The sequence below is a fragment of the Pongo abelii genome, chromosome 17, assembly GCF_028885655.2.
Source record: "Pongo abelii isolate AG06213 chromosome 17, NHGRI_mPonAbe1-v2.0_pri, whole genome shotgun sequence".
Lineage (NCBI taxonomy): Eukaryota > Metazoa > Chordata > Mammalia > Primates > Hominidae > Pongo > Pongo abelii.
Genome location: NC_072002.2, coordinates 73,737,446 through 73,756,595, shown reverse-complemented (window position 1 = coordinate 73,756,595; position 19,150 = coordinate 73,737,446). Strand labels below are relative to the sequence as shown.

The following is a 19,150-nucleotide window of genomic DNA, read 5'->3' as shown; positions in this document are numbered from 1 at the left end:
TTCTTCGAGCTTCACAGGATTTATGTCATTTGCCCTCTCTTTATGACTTTGGTGAGCAAAAGACTATACAGTTTCACACTGTTCATCCCAGAGGGCAGTTGGTTCAGGAACAAAAAGAAGATAAGAGATAATTCAAATACTCAGTGGGTGGGAGGCCCAGAACATACAACCGTAATAATGAGGAAAGGTCACCACATGAAACCAAACTTGAGTGGTCGGCAGTGCGACTGTCTGATATTCCTATGAACCCTGGGAAGGTTAACATGGCTCGTCTCACCCTTTTCTGCTGTTATACCTACAGGAACCTCCTGATTTATAAACGCATGCACAGCAGCCGTACTGAATCACTGAGTTAATGCTAAACTTGTTGCCCTCCACACCACCCCTATCTTTTCCTACCTGCCCAGCTAAAGCAGTTAGGATCTAGAAGGCCCCAGAGAGGAACTCCCATGCCTGCAAACTCCCCAATGGGTTGAGAAGCAACTCTTTCTCCACAGTGATCCAGCCTCACCCTGTCCCCATCCCTCTACTCCACCTAAGGTTTATACTCTTCTCTTGGGGGACGGAGGCGGGGAAGCTCAGCGTGAAGCAGTGGGACGTGGTAAGAGGTCAGAGTGAACTGACGGTAGTTTTAAAAAGTGAGTCAGTCATCCTAGTTCACCTGCAGAAAGGCTGACTAGAAGCTAAAAATGCATAATGGGTGTTTCTGAGTGCAGTGGCCAACCAAAAGCGCATCGTGTCGTCTGAAACCCGAGATCACTGTGGTGCGTGGACTCCCCTCTCTGGGGTTGTATAACTAATGGAATGGATACCACTCTCTGTAACTTCACACTTCTTTTTTGGTTTATAGGAATGTTTTTCATACCCACAATCACATTGTCCTATTACCGTTTCCCTTCCCACATTCTGGAAGGCAAGAGCAAGTGTTCCATTCCACTTGGAGCAGAAAAAAATGCATAACTCCCACTTCATTTCTCAGTTATACTGAATACAAAGAGGAATGTTTATGCCTGAAAGTTTTCTTCACTTTCCACCCCAATTCCTAAGTACTACTGTCTTAAAAATAGATTCTTTTGCTTAAAAACATTACAAAAATAAATCTCAGTCCTCTCTTTTAAAAGATAAAATAGAACGATCTCATTTTAGCTTCCCTTTCCCTCAACGGTTTGATTTTCAAACAGAATTAGCTTTAGTTATTTTAACAATGTCTTTCACTTATGCCCTATAAAATACATCTCCCTTCAAAGGCGATAATAGTCTTTTATTTTATTTATTTATTTTTTCTGAGATGGAGTCTTGCTGTGTCACCCAGGCTGGAGTGCAGCGGCGTGATCTCGGCTGACTGCAACCTCCACCTCCCGGGTTCAAGCAATTCTCCTGCCTCAGCCTCCCGAGTAGCTGGGATTACAGGCGCCTGCCACCACATCTGGCTAATTTTTGTATTTTTAGTAGAGACGGGGTTTCACCATGTTGGCCAGGCTGGTCTCGAGCTCCTGGCCTCGTGATCTGCCCGCCGTGGCCTCCCAGAGTGCTGGGATTACAGACGTGAGCCACCACGCCCGGCCAATGGTCTTTTAATTTAAAAGTAAACCCTATATAAATGACCTATAATTCACTAATAGCATTTGTGCTTAATGTATAATGTTCTTTCACCCAAAGACATCAACAATATCTGAGAGAATTAGACCTGTTTACAAAAAAGGAAATTGAAAGAACTCAGGTCTGTCACATGATCACTTTATTTTCTCCTATGACACAGAGACAAAACATTTCCTTTCCTACTCAAAGCCTCTGAGAATTATGAAAAGCTATTTCATCTTTGTTGGCAGAAGTCAAAAGTTATGAAGTCAAAAGAAAAACGTACGAAAAACCTATTCACCCCTTAATCATACTTCTCATACTTTGTAACAAAATTCTTCTTCCTTTGCAATAAAAAAATTGTTGGTTTTCCAATTCCAATTAGAGAATGTCAGTATTAAAGGCACAGGCACAGCCTAACCATTGAACCCCAACTTTAATCCTGAAACAGACGCACGCCTAAATCCAGCCAAGGTCTGCCTCCTCTGACCTGTGAAAGCGCTGGTTCCCTATTTAATAGAGAAACTAACATTTCCCCTAATGAAAATCAATACCCTCTAAATCATAACAGTCCTACTTAGAGAAAAACAAATCAAAGTCTACTGACTATCTTGACAGTATTATAAAGGCTTCCCATAAGACAACTGTAATAATACAAGGTCTGCTTTGGGATTCCCAGTCTTATTTTCTAGCAATATCTGGCCACTGAGACCCTTAATTGTATCTTTTTTATTCCGTTGCATTTTAAAAAAAAATAATTCTTTTATATATATATATATATTTTTTTTTTCCTTTCCCTTTCTTTTAGGATGGGGGTCTCACTATGTTGTCCAGGCTGGTCTTGAACTCCTGAGCTCAAACAATCCTCCTGCCTCAGCCTCCCAAAGTGCCAGGATTACAGGTGTGAGCCACTGTGCCTGGCCCAAAAAAAATAATTCAATAAATGAATGGATCTAGCATGTTTTCATCTTTCCTATCTTTCTTTCAAATATAAAATGTTCTTATAACATATGTTTATATTATGTAATGTTTCAAATTTAATTTCCTCCTCTTAGAAAATGAATCTAGCTAGCATCCCCAGTTTTTATACATCTTCAAGAAACACAGGGATTGACTTCTCCTGGCCGCCTACATTCAAATTCTTGCTCTTCCCATTATCCCATTATGCAAACCTTAGCTCTGCTTCCATCACCGATCTGTTACATCTTTAGAATATCCAAGGCTCTGCACATTGTATCTCTTCCACCAAAGAAAAGAAAAAAAAACCCTCTCTCTTCTCTTCCAACTGATCTTCTGCCGCTTTTATCCCACTTCAATCTCGACTGCGTATCAGGGAAACCTATTTTCTCACGGCATTTCCATTCCAAACACCATGTCGGTTCAGCTACACAGGTCGACCTCATGCTTCTTCACTCTTCCTAAACCAGCTGGGGACAGGGGTCAGTTTGAGGACCAAGTTTTTTTAAAAAATCTCATCAGCCGCACCTCTGGAGCAGCTGCCATGGTTCACTGCCTCTCTCTAGAAGTGCAGGCAGGGGTGGGAGAGACTGGGCCCCAAAAATGGCAGATTCTCAGATTTTAAAAAAATAGCATACACGCAGACACACACATGAAAAAATGTGGAAAAAAAAGCAATTATGAAAAAAGCTATGGAATCTCTTAATTACTTGCCATCTGAAGGTCCCACGCCAGTGACAAATGCCACAGAAAAGTTTCATTTTATCTTTAGCCTTCACACTAGTCAGACCCTGATTAAGTCGAGACAGCCAGCCCAGAGCACCTTGCAGGTCTAAAGGTTCCTCTCTGGCCACAGGGAAGAAAGCTGACACAATGGGACACCAACAACTCGCCTGGACCCTCTGACCTGTCAGCACTGCTGGGCACCGTGATCACACTCTGCCCCCTTTCAGCAGAAGAGCTTCATTTTCTAAGCAGCCTACACCAGGGTAACACACAGTGTACAAATACAGTTTATATGCACAGTCAAAGAACAAATGCATGTTTTGTTAATTCTGTGTGAGGTAACAAGAAATTAGCAAATATAGTTGCTACTATCCAAAATAGATATTTACTGGTTTCCTTAAACCTGATGATACCAATCATGGATATACAAATACTTTGCTCAAGGTAGTATGTTTTCTTCTTCAGCTAACACTTGATATTCCTGATCTGAAATATAACAGATTTCCTGATCTGAAATTCAAACTGCTTCGGAAATACCAACACAGGAGTCACTTACTAATGCCCCGAACCAGGGCACGACCTTGGGAAATAGAGGAGTGAAGCCAGCCCCAGCCCTTTGCTGCAGTTATTCCACACTCCTCCCTCAAGGTTATACAAGTAGGCTCCCCGCCCCCATCCATTCCCCCCTCGCACATCAGGAGCAACTAAGGGAAAGTCCCCGTCCCTACAAACCTCAGCCTTCTCTGAAAGCTCAACCTCCCCCACTCGGCCTACTTCTCACATCACAGCTCTCTAAGGAAGCTCGCTCCCCAACTCCAAGCTCTCCTGGGTCAAAACGAAAGCTGAGCTACAGTGAGATCTCCTTTGCTTTTTCCAGGAGAGAAGCTCCAGGGAAATTCAGGGCGTGCCTGTGGCCCTCCACAGCAGGTCCTCAGCATCATTTAGCACTGCAATTTTGTTTTTCCTTATTAACTCCCATCCTGCCAAGAGACAAGGGCTGCTTCTTTTCTTTCCTTTGATACAGGACCTGGCTCTGCTGTTCAGGCTGGAGTGCAGTACCATGATCATAGCTCACTGCAGCCTTGAACTTCTGGGCTCAAGCGATCCTTACAAGCACCGCCACACTCAGCTAATTCTTATTTGCTGTAGTAATGGGGTCTCGCTTTCACCCACCCTGGTCTCAAACTGGCCTCAAGTGATCCTCCAGCCTCCCCTCCCAAGTGCTGGGATTAAAGGCTTGAGCAACCCTGCCTGGCCTAAGGCTGTGGCCTGCAGATATTACTAATCTCTCCCTCTTCTAAACTCCGTCCCCCCTTTTCTTTCTGAGGTTAACAAAAAAATCATAGTCACCAGTCAAGAGGTCTCCCACAGCTTACTTCCTTCAAATCTTGCCTGTACCTTCACTGCTGGCTTTGCCAAGCCGATCCTCCACAGTGAGCTTGGTCTGTCCCTTCTATTTTGGGTAATTCCTATCCCATCTGCCTAGTGGCATAGAGAGATCTCCCTCAGCCTTACCCTGGAACCCTTGGTGCTCTGTCCTCTTGCCACGCAGCCTTCATGGCTCAAGCTCTCCAGTACTGGGACATATCCTGCTCCTCCCAGTATCTCCCCAGCCCTCTGACAATCCACTCTCTCGAAACCACCATTGAAATCCAGGCGGGGCTGGGCGTGGTGGCTCATGACTGTGATTCCAACACTTTGGGAGGCCAAGGCAGGATGATTGGTTGAGCCTAGTAAGTCGAGGCTACAGTGAGCTACAATCACGCCACTGCAATCTAGCTTAGGCAACAGAGTAAGACACTGTCTCTTGAGAAAAAAAAAAAAAAAAAAAAATCCAGGCTGAAGGAGAGAATTTTAGGGCTCATGGAATAGTTCTGTATCACAAATGTGGTAGTGGAGACATGTTTCTGTGCATCTGTCAAACCCTTGAGAATTTCAGGCCAGGTGCAGTGGCTCATGCCCGTAATCCCAGCACTTTGGAAGGCTGAGGCGGGTGGATCACTTGAGACCAGGAGTTTGAGACCAGCCTGGCCAACACGATGAAACCCCCTCTCTCTCTCTACTACAAATACAAAAATTAGCTGGGCTTGGTGGTGCATGCCTGTAATCCCAGCTACTCGGGAGGCTGAAGTGGGAGAATTGCTTGAACCTGGGAGGCAGAGGTTGCACTGAGCTGAGATCACGCCACTGTACTCCAGCCTGGGTGACGAAGCGAGACTCTTTCTCAAAAAAAAAAAAAATAAATAAACTAGAGAATTTCACTGTGTGTAAATATTAAATTTAAAAATAAAAACCAGGAATGGGAGGGGGCATCCAAAATTAAGACCAACTGTAATTTTGGTCATTCATACAAATGAATAACATGACTACACTGAAGGGTGCAGGGAACAAAAAACTAACCTAAACAACTCAGAAAACAAAATTATGACCATACACTGTAAGGCTAATGAAAAAGGACCATGCACAAACACCATCCTCTAGTAAAAAACTGCTGAAATCTAGTTAGTAGTATTGTACGAATGATAATTTTTTAGTTTTCACAAGTGTGTTAGAATTACAAGATGTGAGCTTTAAGTAAAGTTGGGTAAATGGGTACACAGAAATTCTCTGTCCTGTTTTTGCAACATTTATTTTTTCTTTTTTTTGTAGAGACAGGGTCTTGCTATGTTGTCTAGGCTGGTTACTCCTGGGCTCCAGTGATCCTTCCACCTTGGCGTCCCAAAGCACAGGGATTACAGACGTGTGAGCCACTGTACCCAGCCAAAACTTTAAGTTAAAATTATTTCAACATAAAAGTTAAAAAGGGAAAACCCAGGCTATGTGACATAATACAAAGGAGACAGCTTTGGAGATGAAATCCTTGCTGTCCTATTTACTACTATTAGCTAGTGACCTGAGGTGGCCACGGCACCTCCCTGAGTGGCCCTTCCTCCTGGGTCCAAATGAAAGTGCATGCCGTCGCTGAACAGTGTAGTTTCACAGCCAGAAAACACTCCAGCAACAATCCATTCCCAATCCGTGTTCCCGTGTGCCTGTTTTTGCTGCTAATCATCTTTCATGTTGCCTGTGACCTCTGCAGAACTTCATTTTCTGGTCATCCTTTCCTCTCGTGGACCCCACAGCACTGCCTCAAGCTCACCTGGCTTTTCCTGACTCACTGGCTCTTCCTCTTCTCTCCTTTCATGAGTCCCTTCAGACTCTCTTTTGTTATCTACCTTTGTTCAAAGGCAACCTCAGCAACTCCCATGGTCACAACAGTCAGAACAAACAGGTTTCTACCTTTAGCCCTAATTCTGCCTTAAGAGTCGTCTTTCCATTGCTGGGATGATATTCTGCTTGGCTCTCCCTACACGAGGTTAAACTTAAAACTAAAGCCCTCATATTCCCTCCCAACATGTTCCTCTAAATCCTATGTTTTGTCAACGACCTTCACCTGCTCTAGGAAAACATTAAAAATCTTCAGGCAGGCTGGGCGCAGTGGCTCACGCCTATAATCCCAACATTTTGGGAAGCTGAGGTGGGTGTATCACCTGAGGTCGGGAGTTTGAGACCAGCCTGACCAACATGGAGAAACCCCGTCTCTACTAAAAATACAAAATTAGCCAGGCATGGTAGTGCATGCCTGTAATCCCAGCTACTCAGGAGGCTGACGCAGAATTGCTTGAACCCAGGAGGCAGAGGTTGCGGTGAGCCGAGATCGCACCACTGCACTCCAGCCTGGGGGACAAGAGAGAAACTCAATCTCCAAAAAAAACATCTTCAGGCAGCATTTCACAAACCATAAAACACAGATACTAGTTCTGTAGGATGTTATTAGGTCTTTCACAAAGACAAGACTGAAATGCACATAGCACATGCTGGATTTTCCTAAGTTAAACAGATTTCTTTCAGGCAAGAGCCAATATTATGCTAATGAGTATTACAAATCTCCAAAAACAGGGATGTCAATAGTCACCAAATTTTGATCTAACTGCAGGTCATTTTTTCTGATCCATGAATACAAATGCCAAAATGATTTCCCAAAAGGCTGCAGAAACTTTTATTGTTGCAAATTATGCATTAGAGTTACTTTTACTGCATCTTGTCCCCCAACTTCATAAGCTAATGTCATTATTAGCTAATATCAAAGGCAACAAAAAGATGCCTTACTGTATTTCACTTTTCCTATTATTTGAATGTTTACTTTTTTCTCCTACGTTTTTGCTAGTTATAAATCAATGAATGATGAATGAATGGATGCAGGGAGCTGATGAATTTCCTGTTTATTTCTTTCTTCAGCTCCATGAAACAACTTACCGATCTACAGTCTTGTCATTTATTAATAAGCAAGGGCATACAAAGCCTATCCATACAGTTCCCTGAAATAAATTGTCTACGGACAAACTTTCATGAAGAAAAAGAGCACTTAACTTCCCAGCTACACAACACACAAACAATAAGTGGGAGAGCACAACACCCGTGGCAACATGATTCCATTCCAGCACCAGCATTCCCTTTGTTCCTGGCTTCTTTGTGTCCAAAAATTTTCCACCTAAAAAATGAGGATAACAGCATACACTCAACCCCAGGGATATGGAAAGGGGCTACTGATATTTAGAGGGAGGCTTGTCATAATTAAACAGACAGCACAAAACAGCATAACATTCAAACAATGAGTGACCAGTGGTTAGAGAATGTCAAAGAATACTCCTACCCTTTTCATTTAAGAATCACAGAAAAGAGACCTACAACCAGGCAGGAGACCTATTTGGCCAGAATCACATTCAGGAAAGCAGTCTGTGGTCATCTCATTTATTAACCTTCCTAGTCAGACTGCAGCTTTCAGCAAAAGAAGGAAAGAAGGTAAGTGGGCATCATCCTTACGGGGAAGGGCTGGTGCTAGAAGTCTTGTGGGAAGCTCAGGGGCTCACCTTGTCAGAAACAGAACCACTGGCTGGGAGTGAGCCTTGGGAGAGATCAGAATTAGAGGCTGAAGCACAAATGACCAATCTACCAGGTCAGAACCTGGGAGGCAGACGGAAGACATGCTGACCGGAAGCACAGCTACCTGATCATCCTCTCCTGAACCCTCCTGATCTTTGTAGCCCCCAAATGACAACACGATTACGAATATACACAGACACAACACTTCACTGGGTATAAAACTTCTCCGCTGGGATCGCACCACTGCACTCCAGCCTGGGGCAACAAGAATGAAACTCCATTTCAAAAAAAAAAACTTCTCGGCTGGGTGCAGTGGCTCACACCTCTAATCCCAGCACTTTGGGAGGCCAAGGTGGGCAGGGGGGATCACGAGGTCAGGAGTTCAAGACCAGCCTGGCTAACGTGGAGAAACCCCATCTCTACTAAAAATACAAAAATGAGCCAGGCATGGTGGCACGCGTCTGTAATCCCAGCTACTCAGGAGGCTCAGGCAGGAGAATCGCTTGAGCCCAGGAGGCGAAGGTTGCAGTGAGCCGAGATCATGCCACTGCACCCTAGCCTGGGCAACAGAGCAAGACTCCATCTTTAAAAAAAAAAAAAAAAACAAGGAAAAAAAAAAACTCATAAGCAGCAGCAGCAGCAGCAGGAGCCTTAATGGTCATATCTGAAAAGACCCCTGCTTCTCTGCGCCCTGCAAAACATGAGGCTGTCTCCTCTGTAGATAGGTGGAGGAGGAGGTGAGACCTGTGAGCCATCTTTTCCAGGTCCTCAGGAACCTCGCAAGTGAGTTTTCCCAAGGGAACCCCAAGAATTATACAGAAATGCAAAACTCTGAGATTTGGGTCTTTGTTAAAATTTAACTTTAATAAGTTTTTAACTATTTCACTATGGTTCATAAATCTGTAAAGTTCCTGGACGCTGTAATAAAAGACAAATCACAGTCCAAAAACACTATCAATCCAAACTCAATCTTTACAGCCAGATTCCTACGTAGTATTAATACTGGAATTCAGATCACATAAAGAAGCAGTCAATTTCTCATTCAAGTAATAATAATTTTGTATTAGCTTGGTCTTCTAAAAACCTGACAGCTGTAAAAATCAGAGCTGGGCAATCTACGGCAAAACTAGACAGGAAAAAGAAGAAAGTGAGGTCGTGGGAGAGGGTGAACTCAGCACCAGTGCAGGTGCCTGACAACAACCAAAAGTGAGGAAGACAACCTGCCCGGAGCTGCATTTCCCACACCATCCACTGAACGAAGCCAGGGCTCCTCGGAGAAATGACTGATCTAAGAATGGGCAGGAAATGCACCTACCAATGAATCTTATAGTGTCAGAAAGTAAGAAAGAGCTGAATGTCCCCCTGCCTCCAAAAAACCCAAAAAAACTACACTGATGGGGCGTGTCAAAGGGACATAGAAGCCCATGGAAAACTGGAACAATCCAGGCAACAAAATAAAGTAGTGTTGTGTTACAACCCAAAATATTAAATAAATACCCATGAATGCATACTGATATAAATGATGGAATAACTAAACAGGATATGCAAACCATCCCCTGTGCAGAAGTTCCAAAGTAATTTATGTAGACGCCCCACCCTTATGCAGTGAAGAACTCCCTGCCCCTTCAATGACTTTCTTCCGAGGACAGTACGGAAAGGGGAGAAAAAAGCAACTTTACCGTGGAGAAAGAAACCTGATGAACACAACCTCAGCCAGGTGGTCAAGGTCAGCATCAACTGCGGTAAGTCACACGGACGGTATGTCCCTGGGCTGTGATGAGAATGGCACACTGCCTCTGAGACCTTCTTCCCAGAGACACACTACCCCAGCCTGACCACAGGAGACCCATCAGACAAATCCCAACGGTGGGACCTCCTACAACATCTCTGACCAGTGTTCCTTACAACTGTCATGGTCATGGAAAACAAGGGAAGTCTGAGAAATGGTCATGGCCAAGTAAAGTCTGAAGACTAAATGTAACGTGATATCCTAGAGATGGACTCCTGGAACAGAAAAAGGACAATAGGTAAAAACTAAGGAAATCCAAATAAGGCACAGACTTTAGTTGTTGTTGGTGGGTTGGTTGGTTGTTTTTAAAGTAAGATAGAAATAGTGAATAGTTAAAGAGAACTGGCCAAGCATGGTGGCTCACGCCTATAATCCCAGCACGTTGGGAGGCCAAAAGCTCACAAGTTTGAGACCAGCCTGGACAACATGGCAAAACTCCATCTCTACAAAAAACACAAAATTTAGATGGGCGTGGTGGAGCACACCTATAGTCCCAGCTACTCCAGAGGCTGGAGTGGAAGGATGGCTTGAGCCCTGGAGGCAGAGGCTGCAGTGAGTATGTTCGTGCCATTGCACTTCAGCCTGGGCGACAGAGCCAGACCTTGTCTCAAAAAAAAAAAAAAAAAAAAAAAAAAAGAGGAGAACCTGGGAGTGTGAAAATGCAGGGGGAGCCGGGATGAGATGTTGTGTACTATAATCCTTTTACTTCCAAAGAATATTGGTGAAAAGCAACCTAAAAAAAGAAGTAATTCCTACAGTGTTTAACAGCTCTGGATATGTAGATATTGGCTTTCCATGTTCTCCTCTCACCAGTAAACTGCCTCAAGGTCAGCGACTAATCAAAATGATGTAGCAACTTTTAAACCATAGGTTATTAGAAACACAATTTTCAGGCTGGGTTTGGTGGCTCACGCCTGTAGTCCCAGCACTTTCAGAGGCTGAGGCAGGTAGATCACTTGAGACCAGGAGTTCAAGACCAGACTGGCCAACATGGTGAAACCCTGTCTATACTAAAAATACAAAAATTGGCCGGCCATGGTGTCACGCACCTGTAATCTCAGCTACTCGGGAGGCTGAGGCACGAGAACTGCTTGAACTCTGGAGTCGGAGGTTGCAGTGAGCGAAGACCGTGCCACTACACTCCAGCCTGGGTGACAGAGTGAAACCGAGTCTCAAAAAAAAAAAAAAAAAAGAAAAAATAGAATTTCAAAAGTTTGCATTCTCTATGATTTCTGCACACAAAATCATTGAGATGATCTTCCACGACTACAGCCAGCCCCAGTCTGTGGCCGGAGATGATAAATGATTTATTTGATTTATCTTTTTGGCCAATGGTAGACAACACAACAACTGGATCACTGATCACTTAATATATGAAATAACAGCTTATTAAAAAACAATAGGTCCCTCCTAAGAATTTGGTTATAGGGGTCACAAGGAAAGAAATTATTTCTCTCTCTCTCTCCATCCTTCAGGTATCGTCTAACAATGCTAGCCTTTCCTTCCACAACAGCAATATAACTAGGTTTTCAATTCTAAAAATTAACACCCATAAATAGGAACTACCGTTTCCCTTTAAAATATAGCCACGTGTACATTTAGCTTTTTTTAATCATGGTAAAACACACAAACATAAAATTTACCATCTTAACCGTATACATTAATTTTTTTTTTTTTTTGAGACAAGGTCTCGCTAGGTTGTCTAGGCTGGCATGCAGTGGTGTGATCTCGGCTCACTGCAGCCTCCCCTTCCCAGGCTCAAGCCATTCCTCTCACCTCAGACTCCCAAGTAGCTGGGACTACAGGTGCACACCACCACACCTGACTAATTTTTATATTTTTGTAGATACAAGGTCTCACTATGTTGCCCAGGCTGGTCTCAAACCCCTGAGCTGAAGCAATTCACCTGCCTCGGCCTCCCAAAGTGCCGTGATTACAGGCATGAACCACCATGGCCAGCCGCATACAATTTTTATATGAAGAACATATTGAACGATAAAAGCAAAAAGGCCACCTATTATTACCAAGGGAGGACATGCAGGGGAAGTTTTAAAAAATTAGTTCAACTGTTCCCAATGTATGCTGAAAATTTCTTAAATCTCTAAAGGGCAATCTATAAATGCACACATTGTCCACGGTTTAAACTTCAGACTTCTGATTTTTTAAAACTGTATTCAGTAAACACCCCCACATCAAACCACGGTCACTTCACTTCAGAGAGGTTCAAATCTGGTTTTTGTTTTTCTTGAGATATCTAGTTCAAGTGCCTTGCGGGTATTTACAATCAGATATCCCACAACCATTTCAGCTTTCTTAAACTAACTTCGTCATCTCTTACTCAATATCAGACTCCTCTCTTTCAATACCACTATTTTCTCAAACTAAGAATTTCACCTCCAATTCTTCTCCCTGGGCCCTGCCCGCTTCCCTGGCGCTGTTTTGCAGCTGCACTCTCATTCTCTTTATAATCGCTGTCGGTCCTCTATTTTGACCATCTCACCTCACACCGAGACCAATGCTCTGTTCTCCCTGTCTCCAGCCTCTCATTCAGAATTTCCAGATAAATCTTTCTAAAATTCCTTTTAATTATAGCTATCACTCCTCCTATTAAAAATCCTGGAATCACCTTCCAAATTAAGTCCAAACTCCTTGGCCTCACACCAAATTCCCAATACAATCTGCCCCCACCCATGAGCTGCTGCGGTTCCGCATGTGTTTTTCGCAGGCCCAGCTTTCCTTCTTGGTTTGCCCTTCTGGATAGCCTCTGACCTGGAATGCCTCCCCCAACACACACTTATCTCCATTAGCCAAGTATGAAGAACTCATTCTTCAGGTTCTACTGAAGGAAGAGCCTCAATTTCCTCATCTTCCAAAAGGGGAACTAATAGTTAACAGCCGTATCACAGGGTTATTCTACAAATGGAAACAAGTAACATGGAAAACGCCAAGCACACAGACATTAAAAGGCTATTTTCTTCCTTTATTTATTCTAAAAATTAAATGGGAAAAACTAAATTAATATTCTTGAGAAGAGAAAGTGAAGAAGTTGTGAGGTGATGATGGTATGATCAGAGGAAAAAGAAAAATGAGGGGATTCTTGGGTACTTCGCAGAGTGCTGGCACCGGTTCCCTAGTGCATTTCATTCACTTTCAAAAGCACAGCCTTTCTCCTAATGTGGATGTACCTCCAGTCCTACTCTAGGTATTGGCCACTAGAAGGATCACTTGGGGCCAGGTGTGGTGGCTCACCCCTATAATCCCAGCACTTTGGGAAGCCGAGGCAGGTGGATCACCTGAGGTCGGGAGTTCGAGACCAGCCTGACCAACATGGAGAAACCCTGTCTCTACTAAAAATACAAAATTAGCTGGGTGTGGTGGCACATGCCTGTAATCCCAGCTACTCGAGAGGCTGAGGCAGGAGAATCGCTTGAACCTGGGAGGTGGAAGCTGCAGTGAGTCGAGATTGCGCCATTGCACTCCAGCCTGGGCAACAAGAGCAAACCTCCATCTCAAAAAAAAAGAAGGAGAAGGGTCACCTGGAGCTCAGAAATGAAAAAGAATGCACAGGTTTCTCTTAAAAGGCAGCAAAATGATCACGCCACTGCAAGCCAGTCTGGGGCAACAGCGGGAGACCCTATCTCAAAAAAAAGGGCAACAAAATTTCATCAATCCACAAAACATCTCAGCATTTCTGGGTCCCCTGTGACTCTTGCTTTTGACTTTGAGACTTGTGTCTTCCCCATCAAGCACTAACCAAAGATGGGCTATGATCTCAACCGCCCCCGTCTAACCCTGCCCACCCCACACCTCCACACCATGCTGACACAGACAACACCGCTGCACAGGGTCGGGCTCACAGACCAGGCCCCACAGAGAGCAGAGCACTGGGATGCGCAGCCACAATGTGACATGAGCCAGGAACCCCAAACCATAGCAGTGGTCCCCAAGCCCCGAAACAAACACTCTAAGAGAAGCTGGAGGAGAACAGGCATGGAGAAACTGCTGTTAGAGAGAAGACAAAGAGGAAGTGGGCTAAGAAGTCCTCACCATGCTGTTAACGTGTCTACTCCTAGCTGTCCAGTTCTCTGGAAGGGAGGCAGCCTCAGGGAGGCTGGGTGACAGAGTGAGACCACTGAGATCCTCAGGGAGGGGAGCCAGTGGGCACCCACTGGCCAGGCCACCAGCAAGTCAGCACTAGCCAGGCAGGCTGTGAGAGCAGGGTGGGGTGCGAAGCCAACAAAGAAATCCTGGAGCTCCAGATGAGATGGGGACAAGGTTCTCCAGGAGCAGCCAGGATGATGAGGCCAGTACCCATTCGGGGCAATCTTTAGGCCACGCTAACTGGTGACTCCACCCCCGCAGGTGCACTCATTGTCACTTGTAATAGGTACTGTTGTCTGCTTGTGTATTTGTCTTCTCTCCCTCACTGGTTTAGAGTTCCAGATTCCACTTTGCAAAATTACCCACACCAGTGCTCTCCAAAGAGCAGGTGCTGGCTAAAGAGCAAATGCATCATAGTAAAATACATTAAGTGACTAAAAGTCCTATCTATTTTCACACAGCCCACAGCCTCTACTTCTGAACCAAGAAGATATCAGAGGGGCCTGGACTCAGCTCCCCAAGGCAACTCCTCTGCACAACGGCTCTACAGACGCTTGAAAACTGCCAGAAGCCAAGCACAGTGGCTCACACCTGTAATCCCACTTTGGGAGGCTGAGGCGGGAGGACTGAAGTCAGCAGTTCAAGACCAACCTGGCCAACACAGCTAGACTCCGTCTCTAAAAAAGAAAAAAAGAAAAGTGCTAGACCGACTGATCTGTGTGCTTTAAAGAGGCGAGTGGCATGGTATGTGAACTGTATCTCAATAATGGTTACCAAAACCAATATGCTGTGAGAATGGAGTCAAAGCCAAGGTGAGGCATCAACAAAGTTTGGGGAAGAGGAGGAGGACAGGAAGGGGCAGGTGACCGCCAGGTCACGAAGCTCCGTCCTAAGGTCTGGTAGGAGGCTGCCATGGAGGTGGGGACGGTCAGTCCTAGAGCTGCAGAGACACCCAGGCCTTGGACCCAGCAAAGGAAGCAGGGAGCGGGGCAGGGCTGGAAACAGGGAGCCCCCGACCCTGCATCAGCTGGGGAAGCTAGGGAGAAGGGAGAGGAGAATCTCTGGGCTATCAAAGCCGTGGAAGCTCAGGGTTCAGGGCCACAGGGTGAGCATGAGACAGAAACCAGAACAGAGAGCCTGACCTCCATTTCCTCCAGCCCTACAGCCTAAATAAAGCCAAGTTTATCCCCCAGGCAGAAGCATGGACAAGTCTCCTAGGAAAACAAAAGCTCCAGTGAAAAGATTCCGGATGCTGACTGCTGCGATCCTCCGATGAGTCCAGCTCCACGAGGAATCACAGAGAAGCCCCTGGAGGACAGGCCGCAGCTGTGCAGACAGAGCTCCCGGGCAGCTCTCCACAGCCTCATCCCTAAACAATCACCAGATGCATGGGAAAACCGCTAGACAAAAAGAGATCCGAATCAAAACAAAAATCAAAAATAAAGAGGACAGAGATGCTACAAGGAGAGGAAGAAAAGAATATAGGTACAATTAGTATCCTCAGAGAAAAATGGACAGGAAGTTATGAAGGAACTTTTGGAAATTATAAATATTAATAACTGAAATGAAAGATAAAATAGGTGAAACAACAGAGTCAAGGAAATCATGATCTCTCCCCAAGAGTATAACTAGAAAATAAAGAGAGACGATAGGAGAGAAAAGGTATGAAAATTAAAAGTTCAATCCAGCTGGTCCAAAATCTGACTAAAAAGAGTGTTTCAGGCTGGGCACAGTGGCTCACGCCTGTCATCCCAGCACATTGGGAGGCCGAGGCGGGCAGATCATGAAGTCGAGAGATTGAGACCACCCTGGTCAACACGGTGGAACCCTGTCTCTACTAAAAATACAAAAATAAGCTGGGCGTGGTGGCACGCACCTGTAGTCTCAGCTACTCGGGAGGTTGAGGCAGCAGAATCGCTTGAACCCGGGAGGCGGAGGTTGCAGTGAGTCAAGATAGCGCCACTGCACTCCAGCCTGGCGACAGAGCAAGACTCCATCTCAAAAAAAATAAATAAATAAATAAAATGTTTCAGAAAGGGAAAATGTAAAGAGGACATTATTACAGAAATAACACACGAACATCTCCCAAGACAAAAGGACACAATCCAATTGAAAGGGCCTCATTAGGCTGCCAGAAAAATAGAGGATGCCAAGTTAAATCTGAATTTCAGAAAAACAAATCATCTTGTAGTGTAAGGATGTTCCACTGTTTATCTGAGCATCTTGTATTTTTTATTTGCTAAGTCTGACAACTCTCTACCTCTGCTGGCCCAGTACAAGAGGTGGAAAGAAGTCCACACTGGAGTGAAATTACAGAGCTCCAAGAAGCGAAGCAGCAGAACCAGCAATCACACAGACTCGCTGTGTCCGGACTCTATTTTAAGAGGCTTGCCGCTGTGAGCACATGGATCCCCACAGCAATCTACCCGCACTCAGCACCTGTGCCTCCAGACAAGGGGGGCTCTGCCCCAGCCTGCGTGGTAGACAACCCATTTCTCTCCAGCGCTGAAAGCCAGAGACTATGCTTCTCAGTCTCATGGGAAAGTTTTGTTTCATTCCCTTTTAATTTTGGAAACTGGCTGAACAAGGAGGAATTCTGGGAGAGACAGGTGAGTGGGGAAGCGGGGGCATGTATGTGCAGATCACAGCCCCTGCCCTGGGGTACCAGAGAAAAAGTGGGTGTCTAGGCAGGACAGGCTCCCTGATTTCCCCAGCACAGATGGTACAGTTTTGGGGAGGTGCTTAGAAGTGCCTGGAAATCAGAGAATCAAGGTGTGAGGGAATACGATAAAATCACCCTAGATGGAGACAGGCTCCTGGGAAGCTTGAGCTGCCAAGACTACACCTGGGATCAGCGGGTCTAGCGCAGCATCCCCACTGGGCCGCCGGGGCAGATGCCGGGGCCTGGCTCAGGGCTGGTCCAAGTGTGAGGCTGTCTGTTAGACTCTGGTCTTCAGGGAGAGTAGACTGCAAGGCCCTGGGTGAACACAGGGGCCAGGCCATAGACAGAGCTAGATTTGAACGCTTTAAATATTTAGGCATATCATACGTACCTTGTAAATATTTAAATATACCTTTTAAATATTTAGCCACCTGGTCTCCATTAGTACTCTTGCCCCAGGCCCTACAAACATTAAAGGTAGGCCTCGGAGCCATTATGATGATTGTGGTGATTATTCCTATTCTATAAGACAGAGAAGTTTAAGTGTCTTGCTCAAGGACATGTGGCTAGTGAGCAAGGGGATTCTGCCTCCACAGTCCAGGCCTGTCACCTTCTCTCTGACCACACACAGTCAGCAGGTACTATCTCAAATGAACAAGTCCAAGTTTAGCGGTGTAAGCACATTATTTAGAAATAACAGAACAAACCAAAAAACTCAAATTCACTGCCTAAGGGAATTATGATGTAAAGTACTATTTTTTTAATCTACGTACATGTATTACTTTGACAAAAAATTTTAAATTGTTGAAAGGAGGTAAGTAATAATCTTTATTCATTTATTTATTTACTTATTTATTTTTGAGACAGAGTCCCACCGCTTTGTCACCCAAGGTGGAGTGCAGTAGCATGGTCTCGGCTCACTGCAACCTCCGCCTCTGAATTCAAGCGATTCTCCCGCCTCAGCCTCCTAACTAGCTGAGATTACAGGCGCCTGCCACTACTTCTGGCTAATTTTCGTATTAGAGATGGGGTTTCGCCATGTTGGCCAGGCTCATCTCAAACTCCTGATCTCAGGTGATCCACCTGCCTCGGGCTCCCTAAGTGCTGGGATTACAGGCGTGAGCCACCGCGCCCAGCCAATCTTAACTTTACATCTCTTCCCTCGATGTAAATAACTTAAAAATTGCTCTGCTCTTCAAGTCTCATTCCTCCAGAACAGAAAATATACTCATCATTTTTCCTAATGCCAATCTGTCGTGATAACTAATCCTAAGGTTGTTGATGCATTTAGCGCATTCTCAAAACTGTTTACAGTGAAATACAGCAAATTCTATTATTTGTCAGAAAATGTTCCATAATTGAAAACCCAAAAACAGTCATTTTAGATTGCAAAATCAGGTTTCATGTATATGTCGAAAGTATTATTCAGTGTATTTTTCTTTTTTAGGTCTTTTTCCCCCCAACCTCAATGCATTTATAAGAACCTTGCTCAGTCCAAGTTAAAAATAAAGGGAAGGCAGCAGGGGGAGCTTTAAGTATTCAACTACTTTATATTCCAAAAAGCTACAAAACTTACAAAATTATGTTCTTAATGCAGAAACAGAGCAACTGTTCAGTCAAACTGACCATATCTAAGAGCACACACACCTAATGAAATGTTCATAACAATCCCCCCCACCCCTGCTAACCAAGACCAGAATCAAAGAGAAATTCCAACCCTGAGAATATTTTGTGAATCTGTTCAAGCCCTGGGGGAAAAACAGAAAGAGAAGAGAAAAAAGCTTACACCCTAAGACTAGACCCCAGAACAAAACCACAGCCCTTTGAAGAGCGCAGTCCTTACAGCCCTTCATGCCTCTACCTCGCTGGGCTGCCTGCTTGCAAATGCATGGTCACATGAGACAGGGATCTTGTCTCCCTACTTATTTTGCCGATTTATCTTCATCTGCTCCATTTGTCAGCCTAGGCTATCTTCCTCCTGTCTAAAGCCCCTGAAAACACCTCCCTCTACTGATTAATCCTTCCGATCGACTGGTCTTTTCAGTATTTATGTCCGTCATGTGGTGGTGTTGTTTTACTTAATAAATACCTCTACAGAAAGATCTGAGGTGGTTTATAAGAAGAGAAACATAAATAAGGCCCAAATAGGGTACAGAGGGAGAGGAATAAAAAAGCTGTACCTCTTTGTTATACCTTGATAAACAGATAGATGAGTGGGCGGATGGACAGACGGATGGGTGGATGAACAGATGGACAGATGCATATGGCTGAAGACATCCCAAGCATGTGCAGCAGCCTCTTTCCCCACCTTCCCAGCCCAGACATGGGTGGTGGCTTGACTGGGTCACAGCAGATTGGCCAGATAAAAACTGCTGCACTTACTTGAAGTGCCTAGAATAGGCAAATTAAGAGAC

At 44.7% G+C, this 19,150-nt stretch overlaps 1 protein-coding gene across 13 annotated transcripts in view; it reads right to left on the bottom strand.

Annotated features, from left to right (window-relative positions):
• ZNF532 (zinc finger protein 532) overlaps positions 1 to 19,150 on the bottom strand; it is a 122,375-nt gene that overhangs the window by 69,772 nt on the left and 33,453 nt on the right. For 10 of the 13 annotated variants that reach the window (XM_024235910.3, XM_024235906.3, XM_054538024.2 and 7 more), the window contains one exon: positions 18,930 to 19,127. The exons of 2 other annotated variants lie outside the window; for them this stretch is intronic. In XM_024235910.3, coding sequence (XP_024091678.2) covers positions 18,930 to 18,999 — 70 coding nt within the window. In that variant the 5' untranslated portion in view covers positions 19,000 to 19,127. Of the gene's footprint in view, positions 1 to 11,022; positions 11,145 to 18,929; positions 19,128 to 19,150 lie in introns of all 13 variants that reach the window. One more of the 13 variants, XM_054538026.2, reaches the window with a different exon arrangement.